Here is a 17,235-nt window from a genome sequence, read left to right as displayed (position 1 = left end):
CACATATCTACCGGCATATTTCACTGTCACATATCTACCGGCATATTTCACTGTCACATATCTACCGGCATATTTCAGAGGGGTAATCATGTTATAGAAAATATGGCGACGATGCCGAAGCAGTTCTTTTTCGCCGTTTTATAATCTTTATTATTTGTATTAATTTTTTAAATGACGCTCACTTTTCAGCCATATCAGCAAGAAAGATGTAAGCGTCTATTTCGTGTCAATATTCGCTCTATATCTCGACTTTACTCGCTGCGAAATTTCTAAGCGGGATTACCTAATGACAGCTTCACTAAGGTAATTTGCGGGGAGTAAATTCGAGGTATAAAGCGAATTTTACTACGAAATAAACGCTAATCACCTTTTTCGGCGTAGCTGTATTAAGTAAGCTTTTCACTTGACCTGACCTTTGTAAGTGTCCAATAAAATTCAAATAAAATTTCCCGCGGCTAGGTACGAATGAATACACTTCATTTATTCCATTGGCTGATTTGAGTATACCACCAGAACATTGGAAACATATCCGCGTCTTTGTAACATTGTTTTACTGCATGAAACAATGTTATCTCTAATGAAAAGGCTCAATAGATAGAACAGTTTCACACTCAATTCTCGACATAAATACAGTTTGTGCGTGCACCTTTTATTTTCAGAGAATTACCAGTGCAAAAGCGTTTATACTTAAAGGCTATGTTCTCATATTTAATACTTACTTTCATATTCCTGTCAACATGTTAACATGGAAAAGTATAAAAAGCAGTGGAAGCGATGCCTCACTTTAATGCATTGCATTTCAACCCGCGATGTATCAGGTCAATTCGCTGCCAGTGAGTGAATGTCAGAGTTTATATACAGGTCATCACCGGAGTTCGCGGTCAGTAAAATAACCGTTATATAATAAAGACGCTTTCAGTGAACAAGGTGACCTGGAATTTTCTTTAGACCAGAAATATGTTAAATGAAGATAGTCAGCAATATAATTATGGTATGTCAATAATAGATTCTTAATGTGTTTTCAACAATACAATGATAAATATTATTTTTGATTAATTTAACAATAATTATTCCACCATATTTACAAATGTATTAAGCATGAGCGCGATGATTCTCGATACTGTTAATAATCGAATCAAATAATAATGCCCGACAAACCTTAACACAGGTTTGTTCGAAGAACGCGCCTATAAATACGGATCCTTCGCGTGTGGCCGGTTGAAAAACCCTGCCACGAATATAATGCTTGGCATTGATCTCTTCTCTTCAGGCGTTCTGTACCTAAATCGGCGTCATAGTGTTCGGAGCCAAATTCAACATGCATTGCATTGAGCCGTACGGATCCATTCACAAAGTTGGCTTCGGATTCGCCCTATCAATCATAGCCATTTTGTACGGAATCTTATTGTCAGCTTATAATGTCTCCGTATCATCGGGCTGCATTTAGTAAATTCCGTTGTGGTGTAGCGCCTCTGCAGCCTAGGTCGTCGTCACCGGTCAATAGTTTTAAAGACATTTAGCGCGTTTTTAGATAATGAAATTAGATCGCAAATGTAAGCAGAGCTAGCTTTTTGAAAATTTTCATAAACTTAAGTATCGGGACAAACAACGTATTGCTCCCAAATTGTTAATGTCGTGAGAGAAATTTGCTTCTTTATGTGCATTTCCTCTCTTATTTGAACTGCGACATAATTTTTGCCCATTCGTCAGTGTGTAACTTAATATTTAAATTGGTTGCAAGTAAATTTATTTTGCTTGCATGTATGATTATTCTTGTACAAATATGTTTTGTGTGTGAACGCATTACATCTGCTAAGCGATGTCAACCACGTAGATTTTGTTTCTGGAAAAATATCAATCATTCTTCACAAGCTTATCTTTGCACAAATCAAAACCAGAACCATTGTAGAACAGGACAAAGATTCGTAAAAACATAAACAAAAATCCGGAAACTCATGTATTCGCCCCTTTGTCAGTTTTATGCATATAGCCATGACAGGGAAGGACATGGTAATTCACGGCACTTTCCGCCTTAACTGGATTTTTAATAAGAAGAATGTTCATTTAACGAAAAATATCATGCAAGCGGACAATTTGTCCGGACAGGCACATGCTTATCTAGGACGCATATGCATAAACTCCCGTTTGTTTCCGGAGCGGGGCTCATATATAGAAGCATTCTGTGATATCATTATTATTAATGTAAAAAAAACTTAGTTTATCGTTTTGCAATTTACTTGTAACCCGGGTATAACATTTACCTAAAGCGGTCCGTTAACTCAAATGGGACCATATCTCGCGTACTATTGTAAAACATTATTTTAATAGATCTATATATTTTATTTTTTACTATTTTATAAACATTAGGCCTTTTAAAGTTCTTTTTTGTGTATAAGCGTATTTGAATGGCCGTACTTTATTATGCAATTTACAATGCAGCATCGTGGCCACGCCTCGGCTAAAATTTGCAGAGCAATGTTGAGATTACAAGGAAAAAAAAGGAAAAATTTATGTCAAAGAATAAAATCTATATAAGAAATTGAGGCAATTTAATGAAGTTTAGGCACTAAGATATTCACAAACAAATATTATCATTGAGTACAATTGGTTCATGTTGAGACAGATAAGTATTTCAATTGAATAACTTCAATTGATGCCAAAATGGCTCAGCAAAATGATTTGGAAAATCCGTATATTAAACAAAGCGATCTGCTTTCTTCATATTAAAAGGTAGATCTATATTATTTTACAATTTAATAATAAATATATAAAGCACATTCTATTATCCATATACATATTATGGCTTGTATGAGAGAGCTACGTCTGATTTTTTTCTTTTTCTTTCTGACTTCAAATGAATTATATGACTATTTTTCTGTAGTTAAGGTTGTTACATAATTGTCACTTCAAAAACCGTTTATGGTTATATAATCCAAAATTGACCATAAACTTTTAGCTGATTTTGTTTTGTTAACTTTATTGATACTTAATGGTCATTTGTAGCGTCCACGATTGCCATAATTTAGGTATAAATGTGAATTAAATGGCCTTTAAAACGCACCAGAGACGTTCTAAGTATAAACAATTTTCCGGGGGGGGGGAAGAAGGGGCATGCCCCCGGAATCCCCTAGAATGACCGAAGATACTGGCTACGCCACTGCAATGATGATTGATTCTGATTAAGTATACTTAATTCTTTGTTATCAACGTGTTGTTGTTGTGTATTTTTTTTAAATTATAATCAACTGCAATTGAAAAGGAGGCCTATGCTCTTCAACTTCAAACAATACACATATGGAACAACGTAATAATTTATATTGAACATCTTAATCATTCGGTTAGTCGTTTGATAAAGGAGTATCAAATAGACATAACAGTTTTGGATTTTGTTTGAAAGATTTTTGTGTTTATCGTGATGTAAATGTTTTATTGTTTGTCTTTACTGAAACTTAGAAAAATAGTGCCAGAAAGTATATCAGGAGAGAAATTCTTGTTCTTAAGCACTACTTTTATAACAGGACACCCAACTATAAACATACAACGATTTAAAATTCGATATCCTCCTTGGAACGGGCAATTAAAAGCCGGTTTGAGGGCTAGCTGATAAATCATAATATTCTCAAATAAACTAGGTGTAAAAAAGATCGTAAAGATGTTTCAACCGCATACAGAGCTGTAGTTCGACTAGCTTTAGTTGCCCCACAATATTTACGAATAAAATGCATTGAATTAATGATAATGGCTATCCTAATCGTTGTTTGGTCTGTATGTTCATGATAACTATTCGCAAATTAGAAAAAAAACACATTATGTGGTCGCTTAAATACTGGTTTCACAGCTTGGGTTCAAATTCGCACCAAGCATATAATTCAATACAATCATCACACAATAATTTCAACAATATATGAAACCTTGCGGGTCTCAAGTCTGGGCGTCTGTAGGTATATACACACTTATATATATATGTCTAATAGTAGTGGAGAACTGCAATACAACAGATTCCACACCTTGTAAAGTAATTCTAGGTGTAATCAGTATCTTTGTTTATTTGTTCAATCATTAATTTACGACAAACACATTGATAACATCCGTGGACATGTTTGCAGACCACTTGAATTAATGATCGGTTGCTCTAATAAGTCTGGTCAATAGCTAAATTCCCTCTATAATAGGACCATGTATTATGGATATACATAAGTGTTTGAAAGCAATAAACTCATTATAAAAACTTAAAGCGCAAATAGGAGTCCGATATCATACCAAATTATTCCGATGCTGACAGAAAAAGTTACTTTGCTAATACAAATGACTCCGTTTTGTGTAAAGCTAGGAGAATCATTGAGTGTGCTACGTGGCTTTTATGTAATAAAAAAGAAAAATGATTTGTATTCATGTTTTGTTTTTGTTGCTGGACCACTTTTAATGAGTGTCTCGGTGAACTACCACCTATGGCAAATGCCATGACAAACATTTTCTACGGGAGAACGTCTGCATAACGGTGTATCCTTTCCAAATCCATAGAAATGCACGTAAGAAAAGTAGTCACGCAATCATTTACGGACAATAATATGGCGTCGTACAGGCGATTTTGTTTGTTTAAACATGACAGAGCACCGTGGTCAAGGAATGCAACTTTATTAACAAGGGACAGCTTCATTTCCTGAACGACCACTGTACTCAATATCGTGATCAAAATTCTCGCAACGGTTACCTTACCTTCCCGAAAAAAGTAATCCTGTAACAGCTCTTTTGCTTAGCCGTAAAACCATTAAAACGATGCTCCTTAGTCGTTATCTGAATCTACTCTAATCCTCTATCTGGGAAAATTGGATGTGCATAAAGTGTTATCTCATATTTTTAAGTGACTGACTCTTTCCGAATAAACTGGATTTTTACAAAGAAAAGACTTCCTTGAATCGAAGAATATCATACAAGCTGAAATTGTTTTCCCTGATTAACCTGTGTAGACTGCACAGGCTAATCTGGAATGACACTGTAAGTACATGCATTAAGCCGTGTTTTCCGAAAACGAAGCTAATGTCTAAATGTTCCTTCACGTGCAAATGATCACCTTTGTTTGTTCATTAACTACAGTCAGTCAGCGTTGCTCTGTCCAGCTTGTAATACGGAAACAGACGACAACCGCTTGAAGTTTCTGCGTGGCACATCCTGAGTTTCCCGATGTGCCAATTTACCTTTCTCGGTTATTTCCGTGTTAGACCGACTTGTTGTGTCGGCGTTTGCTGGTTCCGGGTATGTCCGAACGTTTCTACGAAAAGCCGCGTAAATGTCCCATATTTCACTAGCAAACGGAACAATGATGATGAATATTGTAGCGGTAAACGCCCAAACCTTCGATAATGTCACCTGAAACGTCAATCATCAAGTGCATTAATTAGCGGGGTCGCTTTTTTGTGAACAATATTGCAATTTCAGTAGAATTATCTTCATATAGTCAGGCTATTGACAAATTTTGCACTGAACCATGCCGTAATTGTTAAGTACTGGTACTTTTGCAGCGCAGCACACACAATTTAATACTAATACGAAAAGATCCAGTACGAAATAGCAGCGTGTTGCATCCTGCCCCATCTTGCATCATCACTTACCGGTACGTCAATAAATAATGTTTCCATACTAACCCAACTGTGGAATGCCTCGTACGCCATCACGTTCACCGCCACCATAATGCTCGGCCAGACGACCACGAGGAACGCCGAAAGTACGAGGGATGCAACGAACGCCACATACTTGGCGGACCTGAACGCCGCTTGCACCTCTAGCAGTGGCGGCCGGTTGTCCAGGCGGTAGGCTCCGACCAGGTTGAGATCCCTGTCAAATGATTGGATAATTAAAAATATTTTTTACCATATCGTTGTTGATCGGAAAAGAAAAAGTATTCATATGCGATATGTGTATGTTTTCTGGGTTTTACCGTTAATTGATTTTCTCTGTAAAAGCGAAACATGCATATTTTCAGAATTGGTTTCGCGAGTGAAAATACGTATTTTTTTTTCATTGTAATAGTCTCAATTGAATAAATCAAATATCAGAAGAAAATCACGAATGGAAATCAAATTTTGCAACAATTACGATAAAATAAATCTTCACTTGTAATAGCGACAGAGATTCGAAACAAGTAAAATCATTGCGCACTTGTTGACCCCAAACATGTACTCCGATCGATGAACGCATAAATTCATTAATGTCTTACTTTGCGTAAAGCTCCGTCCAGGGATTTAGCGGACTGTCAATGTCCCTGGTTTTCTCCCACACCTCCGCTCCCTCCTTGTTCTTGCCGGACAAAAGACTGACCAGCACGGCGATCACGCCCCCGGACAGTAGCGACACCAGGTTTCCCGTCAAGTATGGCATCTCGCGAGCTGAAATATCGGCGTTCCCAAAGGTTAACAGTGTGCTTGCAAGATAATGGAGTTTCCGCATGCTTTATGCATGTTCGTCAAGTGCTAAAAAATAGCACAGACTAATAAGCGACGACACTACGCGCTTTGTAGTCTCCTGTAAACAAAAATCTAATAAAGACAAATAAAATAAGCTCAATTTTCCCAAAGAAATATTCTATATCTTCACTCAACTCATAATTATTCACGTCCGGATACAAAAAAATAACGATAATGAAACAGCAAATGTATAACGAATACAGTGTACGCGGGTCTAGTGACTTCTCCACTCTATACAGAGAATCCTTGTTTAAACCATTTACAAAATGGACCGAAAATACCTGGTATAGTTCTACTGTTTGATGTTCACGTACTAGCATTGAGTCCATACTGGTTTAGTCCACCGGCGTATGAAGCGGAGACGATAAGCCAGGCGATAAGCGCCAGAATGGAGCCGCCGACACTTCCGGCGATCATGGCGAGCCCAGTGAGCCGCTCCCAGAACATGGACAGCGTGATGGGTATCACCGCCGAGTTGATGATGACGCCCATGAACAGGTACACGACTGTCAAGTTGATCTGAAATGTGGTACAGGAATGGACATATTAGAATTACAGATATCATATAAAGATACTCAGCATTATTGTCAGTCAAGGATTTCAGTAAATTTAAACATTCAGGAGTCAAATGACCTTTTAGTTTCAAATTGGGTTAGGTCAAAAATAGAAATTTGTGGATGCGTGTACCCTGGAATCAGAGGTATTTGTAAATGAATAGTTATCATTTATAGTATCAAAATGGTACATTGCAGATTGTCTGCTAGGGTAACACGTAATTTATTGAAATTTGCATGACTACAAACAGGATTGATGATAAATTGAATTGACGTCCTTATCATCAACATCATCATGGAAACCATGGTTACCTGTTGATGACACCATTTTAAAGCGGGTCACGACAGCATGTTATTGACGACTATACACTTTTACCTTTTACTAGGTTTAGCAAGGATTTATCAAATGCTGCAAGTATTTTAGCTTTCCCTTCAACTAAAATGTAAATTAACATTTAAATTCGTATTTCGGTTCGTATGGTCTTTTAGTCAACGACTGTTCGTGTTTTCTAGTTTTGACGTCATTTGTGTCCACGTTATTGGCGGGAAAATCATAATAAAATCGCAAAGGTATTTTCATGCGTTAACACGAGGAAGTGGCTTTTAATGAGACACGCAAGGCCCTAACTTGCATTTAGCAAGTGCATTAGTGCCAATCATGCAAAACTGGACGCTTTGTAAACAAGAGTTCCGCGGTCGGAGACATATGCCACCTCCAAACAGGGCTTTGAACCAGTGACCCCAATTTCAGGGGCCATCTACTGCCCAAGGCAAATGCATGGGTGAAGTATCAAGCCAATCAGTCTATTCGTTGACGAGGTATTGATCAGAACCGATTTCCCCACTTATTGTGACAGTGACCTTGACATTTGACCGAGTAATCCCAATTTCAATAGGGGTCATCTACTATCCAAGTCCAATGCACATGGGAAGTATCAAGCCAATCGGTCAATTTGTTGACGAGTTATTGATCGAAAACGACTTTCCCACTTATTGTGACAGTGACCTTGACCTTTGACCTAGTGAACACAATTTCAATAGAGGTCATCTACTCTCCAAGGCAAATGCACAGGTGAAGTATCAAGCCAATCGGTCAATTTGTTGAAGAATTATTGATCGGAAACGAACTGGTCAGCCGAAAGACACACAGACAGACCAACCGACATCAAGCGAAACAATTTATCACCTCTTTTTCGAAGGTAGGCATAAAAAGTAAAAGTTAACAATGATTGAAATTTGAAGACAAATTTCTCTTCTTTACCGTTAACAACCCCGGAAACCCGACATGCTGTGAGAAGTTGGACATGCTAGGAGATGTAGCCGATATTTTTCTAAGAATTTCGATAGGGTAAGTAAATCCAGTTCTATGATTTTTAAAGGCATTTTTGAAATAAAATATATTTTGGTGCATGCAAAGGAGGTATTACCATGCATGTTATAAAAATCCTGGTTATTAATATTCAGGATTTATTGAAATATGACTATTTAAGTCGACGATGCATGGATTTGTTCCATATTAAGCACTTTATTTACAAAATTCTTTAAAGGTATGCTAGTGAAAAAGTTTTTTCACCGACAATTTCCCCGAGTAACGTATTCGCCAGGGTTTCTTAACAAAGTTCGTATTGGTGGAAAAATTCGACTTTACATACAACGTGTTGATGAAAAAATGAAATGACATGGTGCTGTACAAAGATGTCGAGATATGAATGTGTTAAGTTCATTTATAAACTTAAAAGCTCACTATTACAGCTGATTTATGCCCAGTCAGACGCATTGTAGATCATTTTCATTGAACTTTGAGATTTTATAATGATATCCGCTCTGAAGCTAAGTTAATTTCCAGCTAATGTATATCTTTTTTATTGTTTGAAAATCATTGTACATGTAAAGCAATTAATTCATACAAGTAAAATTATACGTCCGGTAGGCAAACTAAACATTTATAAGAATATTTTGTGCCTAAAGTTCCAATTATGGGCGGTAGACTTTCATAAATGTGAACTAAATTTGGATCTTTCATACATGACTTATAGTTGACAGCTTTGCAAACATCTCCGACAATTCACGCGTGCAAATGTTTGTTTCTTTTCGTTCTTTGTATATGCAAAATGTAAACATTTATTTTTAAAACGCAATTCACGCCTCCTTCTTATGTGTATTTGCATACATAACACGCATTTTTCATCTGATGAAGCCCCAAGCCTTGAAGGAATATATTAAGCCATATTTCAGCCAATTATAACATTTAAAACTAAGGCGTACTTTCCATTAGAGAGTAAAACGTATATTGAGAGAAATCGTTAGAATTGGATTAAAATTATATAGCTATGGTCTTTTATCGCTATACTCATTAAATGACGTCATAGTATGTGTTTTACTTTACAAGTAATTTAAAGTTTCACGTCATGGATAAAAGGTATTTTATATCGTATTGAATATTAAGTACGACGTACAGTTAGTTTGCAAGTCGCGTAAGGTTGATTATTAACTTACGGCTCGCGCATACATGTCGTGAATCTCTCTCACTCTGCTTCTCTCCTCTGTGTCTGTCTCTGTCAGTGTCTGTCCGTACATACCAGAGCTACAATAGGGGGTTCTTTATTTCCGGTTTTCTGTACACTTGACACAATGAGGTTCATTTCATAAATAATCGCTCTTACGGGATTAACATATACTTGTGGGGTTAAAAAGATCAAAGAAACATCAAAGGAATAACACCATAATGTGCCTCTTGTTAGAACGCCCTTCCGTCCACTCGCTCTCTCCGTCCTTTCCTGCTTTTCTCTCTTCAAATGTTTTATGCTCGAAAATATATTAACTTATTAAGCAATATTATTATTAAGCATAATAATCTTAAGGGTAAATATCTTTATATGATCAATAATAACAAACATGGGGTACCTTTTGATAATTGGAACTAGTTTATTTTTCTCGCGAAAATTTAACTAGCAAACTGCGGGGATTTGGGGGGGGGGGATATTAGCGGTTTATCGAACTCGCATTAACATTCAGTTGATACATTAGATGTTTTATTTTGATGTTTTGTTCACCAATATCCAATATCTATGCAAATACATTTAAGAAGGAGGCGTGGATTTGGTTTTGAAAATAAATGTTTATATTTTGCATATATCATTACCAAAAAGAACGAAAAGAAACAAACATTTACACGCGTGCATTGTCGCAGATGTTTGCAAAGCTGTCAACTTGAAGTTATGTATAATAGATCCAAATTTAGTTCACATTTATGAAAGTCTACCGCCCTTAATTGGGACTCGATTGGTCATTGTCGGCTCAGGTACAACTTACATGAAGCATACTTACATGTACCCCGGATACGGTAAATATACTTAAACGTACTCGGTCGATATTAGACTGTACTTGAGTTGTATTCCCGCCTAAAATCCGATGTCGTAAAACGCGCTACCCATTACTGTAAAACGATATTGTTTATCTAAAACAAACTTCTCTGTTAAAAAACTGCTTCAACATGCTTTTTGAGTATGAGTTTCGATAACATAGAGACCATTTGACAGAAAATTTGACATGAATGTGAACATAATTAGTTAAAAAAAACAGCCGACAACGACCGATTTAGCGTTCACATTCTCGGGTACGTTTTAGTATATTTACCGTACCCGGGGTACATGTAAGTATACTTAAGAGTACCCGAGGTACTTGTAAGTAGTACTCGAGCCGACAATGACCAATCGAGCTTAATTTGGACTATAGGCAAAACATATTATTATAAATGTTTAGATTGACTACCGGACGTTTATTTATACTTGTATGAATCAATTGCTTTACATTTACAATGATTTTCAAACAATAAAAAAAGATACAAATTAGCTGGAAATTAAATTAGCTTCAGAGCGGATATCATTATAAAACCTCAAAGTTCAATGAAAATGATCTACAATACGTCAGAGTGGGCATAAATCAGCTGTAATAGTGAGATTTTAAGTTTATAAATGAACTTCACACATGTCATATCTTGACATCTTTGTACGGCACCATGTCATATCATTTTTTCATCAACACGTTGTATGTAAAGTCGAATTTTTCCACCAATACGAACTTTTTTAAGAAACCCTGGCGGATATGTTACTCGGGGACATTGGTTAATATAATTTTCAGTTAAAAAACTTTTTTACTGGCATACCTTTAAAGAAATGTATAAATAAAGGGCTAAATATGGGACAAACCCCTACATCGTCGACTTTAAATAGCCATATTTCAATAAATCCTAAATATTAATAACCAGGATTTTTATAACATACATGGTAATACCTCCTTTGCATGCACCAAAATATATTTCATTTCAAAAATGCCTTTAAGCAGTTATAGAACTGAATTTACTTACCCTACCGAAATTCTTTGAAATATATCGGCTACATCTCCTAGCATGTCCAACTTCTCACAGCATGTCGGGTTTCCGGGGGTGGTTAAGATATCTGTTATGACGGCTTCACGCCGGGTATGCGGATACTTTGATAACAGATGGCACTGCGATACCAGATAACAACAAAAGCCACGGGCGAGTGTTGAGTTCTTCAGCTTTTTTGCCTTTATGTTCTGTTCATTTGGTTTTCAGACACGTAACATTGTTTGGTCGATTAATTGTATAGTACTTCGTATTGCGGAGCAAAAAAGTCGTGATAAAGAGATAAAAATTCAATCGATAATCGTAATGAATTGAATGATCAGTACGTATTTCAACAAAATAAAAATACTTGAAAATACATCAAGAACGTGCCAACTTATCGAAATAAAAGATCAATATGTCCATTTATGTTACAACATGTTAAATTTTAGTTGAATAAGTATTTGAGGAAATTCAAATGTTTAAAGAGTCGGATGCCAGATTTTCATGGCCACTTCTTTTATCGATCATCTCAAAGACAATGGCACTTCGATTCCAGATAACTCGACACGTTTTACCAGATAAAACACACTCTATTTAGTGAATCAGAAATGCAGAATTCGCCGTGGAATACTGCTATAGTTAGCAGGCAATAAATAAAAATGTATTTACTGACGTTAATTAAAAACGAGTTACCGAAACATGTTCTTATCCCTTTGGAATATGATTATAAAATGGACAGGGAAGTGTTAAGCTCAACATAAAGGTTGATTTTCCATCTCTTTTAAATTTTGTGGCTACGCATTAGTATCGTCTTCATGATGCGATTCAAATGAGCACAAATGACAAAGAATTTTATGAGGTGCATTGGCCGCTTTAAGACCCCTTGCTCCTCTTATCTAGAGTCTATCTAGAGTCTATCTAGAATCTAGATCCACATGATCCGTTGTATTTTCAATTGTCTTAATCTCAATTTACCACTTAGAAACAAGTGTATTATTTAGACAATTATTTTCGGTCGTCACTTGAAAAAAATTATTTCAGAAATAAACATTTGAATCTTATTTAAAAATTGCATTTATAATATTAATAATATAAATAAATAGTAATACGATTTTTGAAAACGAACAACGCCATTGGTTATATTTTACATATGTATGTAATTACGTTATGCATAGATTCCCATTGTGTCGGGCTTGACAATGCGAATTGATTTGTACTTCAAAATGTTTGGTAAAAATAGCAATACTATACATAAATGCATTTCAGGTAGAAGAAGCACATTGATTACTCTACATGCTGGAAGAGTAAACAATTTCTTGCAATATTTCTAAGTAGTTTTATTTTGTTTAAACGTTTACTGTTCACCCAGTTTATGCTGTTTTCCGACCGAACTTTCTATTTTTGGGCACAAATCTACCATTTTATTGATTTTGTTCTTCCCAATAGAAATGGAAACACCATTTATCAACTCGACCATGTGCATTGTCTCAAAAACGAATATCTAGTACATAACCTTTAAACAACTTAGGAACAAAACTCTCGCGCGTTGCTTATGTTGTTCTCTGTTATCAAAGTGTCATCTCTTATCGAAGTATCCACATTACCAGCGTGGGCTTAACTCTGCAGAACTATTTTTTATAACTTAACCTATTAATAATATTAATATTAGCACACAATAATACATTTTAAGGTCGTAAGAAAAATAACTTTCATTATACATGTAAGTAACGTATCTCCATTTTTTAGAATTGCCAAAACTTCGAAAAATCATAAGCATCGGTGAAGCGTTCAGTAACTGACCTTGAGTGTATACAGCAAGATGGTGAAAGGTATGATGCCCAGTGTGACCCAGAGGAGGCACCAGTTCTTAAGGTGCGACAGGACGTCTGTATACTCTCGGTACGGACCATGAATGCGGCACTCGTACGGAGATTTCACGACGCGCCTGCGTAGCGTCCGCTGTCTGTAAAAGAAAGAGAATAAGTGCGTTCTTTGAGCATTACTTTGTTATGGACGATTACTTTAATTGCTGAAGGAGACGTGAATGTGTAGATGGTTGCAAGGTCAGTGGTTATAAGAAAATCGTATGGAGTCGCTGTCAATTTCTACAAGGAGGATCAAGAGCAGAGGGATCAAAAGACGAAGGAGCAAAAGGAGGAAGAGCATAAGCAGCAGGAGGTGGAAGATCAACAGGAGAAGGAGGAGCAAGAGGAGGAGAAGCAAGAGAAAGAGGAGGATCAGGAGTAGGGGGAGTAAGTGAAGAAAGAAGAGGATCAATAGTAGGGAGGGGAGAGAAAGGGAAGGAGGAGAAGTATCAAGATGAGAGAGAGCACAAGAAGGAGGACAAGGATCAAGAGTTGAGGGAGTAAGTGAAGCAGGAGAAAGATCAATAAGAGGGGGGGGGGGGGGAAAGAGTAAGATGGAGGACCAAGAAGAGGGGGCAGCAAAAGGAGAGGATGCAAGAAGATGAGAAGCAAGAAAAGGATGAGGAGGATCAAGAGTAGGGAAAGAAAGTCAAGGAGGAGGAATATCAATAGGAAGTAGAGCAAGAGAATGAGGATGAGGATCAAGAGGAAGGGAGGCAAGAGATGGGAAAGAGAAGGGTCAAAAGTATGGGGACTAATAGAAAGAAAATGAGGATCAAGAGGAGGGAGAGCAAGAGAAAGAGGATAAGTATCAAGAGAAGGGTGAGCAAGAGAAGGAGGATGAGGATCAAAAGGTGGAGGAACAAGAGAAGGATGATGAAAAGGAGGGGCAAAAGGAGGAGGATCAAGAGAAGGAGGATGAATAGGAGGGGGGCAAGAGGAGGTGGATCAAGAGGAGGCGGGAGCAAGAGAAGGAGGATTAGTATCAAGAGAATGGTGAGTAAGATAAGGAGGATGAAGATTAACGTGTGAAGGAGCAAGAGAAGGAGGATCAATAGGAGGGGGAGCAAGAAGAAGAGGAGCAAGAGTAGAAGGAGCAAGAGAATGATGAGGAAGATGAAGAGGAAGGGGAGCAAGAGAAAGAGGAGGAGAATACAGAAAAGGGGAGAAAAGGAAGGAGGAGGATGATCAAAAAGAGGGGGGTAAGGGAAAGCAGAGGACCGATAGGATGGGGAGAAATAGGAGGAGCAAGTGGATGAGAAGCAAGAGAACGAGGAAGGAGGAGGAGGATTAAGAGTAGGAGGAGCAAAAGAAGGAGGCAGAGGATCAAAAAGAGAGGGGAGCAAGAGAAGAATGAAGAGTATCAAAAGAAGGGGGAGTAAGAGAAGAAGGATGAGTATCAAGAGTAGAGGGAGCAAGAACAGTATGATCAAGAGGAGGTTGGAAGAGGAGGAGGATCAAGAGGAGATGGAGTATCAAGAGGAGAAGCAAGATGAAAAGAAGCAAGAGGAGTATCAAGAGGTGGGGAGCGAGAGTGGGAAGATGAGGATCGAGAGGAGGGGTAGCAAGAGAAAGGAAGGAGGATCAAGAGTAGGGAGAGAAAGAAGAAGAGAGGCAAAAAGAAGGAAGAGCGGGATCAAGAGTGAGCAAGAGAAGGGAGGAGGAGGACCAATAGATAGGGTTAAGAGATTTAGAAACTGTATCAAGCGGAGGGGGCAAGAGAATTAGGATGAGGATCAAGAAGTGGGGAAGCAAGAGAAGGGAAGAAGTTTCAAGGAGAGGGAGGGGAAAGAAGGTGTGAAGCAAGAGATGGACAATCAATAGGAGGATGAGGAGGATTAAGGGAATGGGGAGCAAGTGAAGGAGGATGAATAGAAGAAGGTAAGAAAGAAAAAAAGAGGAGGATTTTCAAAAGTATGGGGAGCAAAAGAAGGAGGCAGATGATCAAGAATAGAGGGGTCGAGAGAAAAAGGAAAAGCATTAAGAGGTGGGTGTGCAAGAGCAGGAGGAGGGGGGGGAAGAGGAGAAGGATAAGTGGAGGATGAGAATCAATAGGAGAAGCAAGAGGAGGAGAAGCACGATAATAAGGGTGAAAAGGATCAAGAGGTGGGGAGCGAGAGTGAGAGGAGGAACAACAGGAGGGGGGCAAGAGGAGGGAAGGAGGATTAAGAGGAGGGGGTGCAAGATGAGAAGAAGCAAGAGAATGAAGATGATGAGGATCAAGAGTCGGGGAGATAGAGTGGGAGAAGGAAGATCAACAGGAGGGGGCAAGACGACGGGGCAAGATGAGGAGAAGCAAGAGAAGAAGGATCAGGAGGATCATTAATTGTTCAACGAAATAAAAAAACGGTCCCGATTAATTATTGAATAAAACATATTATGTTAACAATTTTTATGTTGTAATTAGGTCAAAAAGACTTTAGGTCAAAGCAGTGAAATATTATTGAACGTGTCTAAAATTAGATTATTTTTCATTGCGATTTAAGTTATGAAGTATATTCACGGTAAATGCAGGTCAAGTACCTATCGTCATAAGAGCACGCATCGCAGACGGTCATACTCTCGCAAGTGCATCGGTCACGAACGTTCGCCTTCCGGCCACGACTTCTGCCGCACAGAATACAGCTATTCGCGTCGTGCACTAGACGGTATGGCTGTGGACGGGAAAATAGAAAACATTTTACGATACTCATGACATGTTCAACTTCAAAACGAATATTCAATGATAGATTTGTTTTACAAATACAAATTTATTCAGCGATTGTAATCTAGTGCAGAAAACATCATCGAAAACTCAACCCGAACTAGAAAAATATGTTTTGTGTCGTAATGAAAAATACGGTTCTGTCATATAATTATTGGACACGAACACCCTTTTTACGCCAAATCCAAATTAAGAGCAAACATACTTTAAGGTATAGCTGATATATGTCGTAGACAATTATGGAGGTGACGGCCACCACCTCCGCCGAGCCCGTAGACACTACCGCCATAATGACCATGACGAGCACTATCATATCGCCGCCCTTACCAAACAAGTGTTGGGCCACCGCAGGTAATACTAATCCTAAAAGGTTACAAATACCAAGTATAAGACATTAAGCGAAGCAAATTAAAAATGCTTTGTTAATACAGCTAGATGCCGCTGGCTTCGCCGTGCAAATGCTTGACCTTTGGACTTAAGTTTGATTTTGACTTTTTATGAAGGAGCAATTTAATTATCATTATACCGGACTTATATAGCGTCCTTTTCATGCAAGTGTGCACGTTCAAAGGCGTTTTACATTAAAACATTTGACGTCTCGCAAATGCAAATACATTTTGCAACACTGTTTCAAAGAAATCGATCAAAACTACTCAATTACACTGTAAAAGTACTCTATTATTCTTATACGATAAGTACTACGTAAAACATGCACAGAAACCATAGATTAGAAAGATCAACAAGACACTATAAAACTACTCTATGTGTATAGCTATAAGACAATTAAGGAAACAATAAAATCTAAAACTTAAACTATAAATACAACGAAAAAAACATGCACAGTAACCTTAGATTAGAAAGATCAGCAAGACAAAAACAGAGACAACAACAGAGACAAGGACACCATTACCACGGGTCCACAAACCCCCAAAGGAATAACTATGCTTCCTTTAAAAGGGTTAATTCCAGTTCATGCTGATTTAGACGAGGGTAACGTCAGGATACCATTACCACAATTCCACAAATCCCAAAGGAATAATTATGCTTTCTTTAAAAGGGTTGATTCCAGTTCATGCTGATTTAATGATGAAGTTACCGTCCAAACAAGCTATTATATGCCTAAATTTAACAAAGAGTCTTTAATTTTGGCCTTGAATTTGAGTTTTGTTGACAAGCGACATAGGTTTGTTCCGATGGTGGACATTTGTTTTAATTTATTTTACAATAGTATGGTGGACGATAGTTTTAGAACCAAAATTAACCTCTACCCTCTAAATGTGAC

At 37.6% G+C, this 17,235-nt stretch overlaps 1 protein-coding gene across 1 annotated transcript in view; it reads right to left on the bottom strand.

The window, feature by feature from the left end:
* Positions 1 to 4,040: 4,040 nt before the first annotated feature.
* LOC127872425 (uncharacterized) overlaps positions 4,041 to 17,235 on the bottom strand; it is a 24,938-nt gene continuing 11,743 nt past the window's right edge. Inside the window, exons 7-13 of the mRNA XM_052415755.1 lie at positions 16,159 to 16,316; positions 15,773 to 15,903; positions 13,185 to 13,347; positions 6,776 to 6,980; positions 6,215 to 6,383; positions 5,643 to 5,832; positions 4,041 to 5,367 (exon numbers count right to left, since the gene is read on the bottom strand). Of these exons, the coding sequence (XP_052271715.1) occupies positions 5,095 to 5,367; positions 5,643 to 5,832; positions 6,215 to 6,383; positions 6,776 to 6,980; positions 13,185 to 13,347; positions 15,773 to 15,903; positions 16,159 to 16,316 (1,289 nt within the window). The 3' untranslated portion in view covers positions 4,041 to 5,094. The remainder of the gene's footprint in view (positions 5,368 to 5,642; positions 5,833 to 6,214; positions 6,384 to 6,775; positions 6,981 to 13,184; positions 13,348 to 15,772; positions 15,904 to 16,158; positions 16,317 to 17,235) is intronic.

This window comes from Dreissena polymorpha, chromosome 3 (assembly GCF_020536995.1).
Source record: "Dreissena polymorpha isolate Duluth1 chromosome 3, UMN_Dpol_1.0, whole genome shotgun sequence".
NCBI lineage: Eukaryota > Metazoa > Mollusca > Bivalvia > Myida > Dreissenidae > Dreissena > Dreissena polymorpha.
Note: the sequence above shows the minus strand (reverse complement) of the source record. Positions and strands in the feature narration are given on the sequence as shown.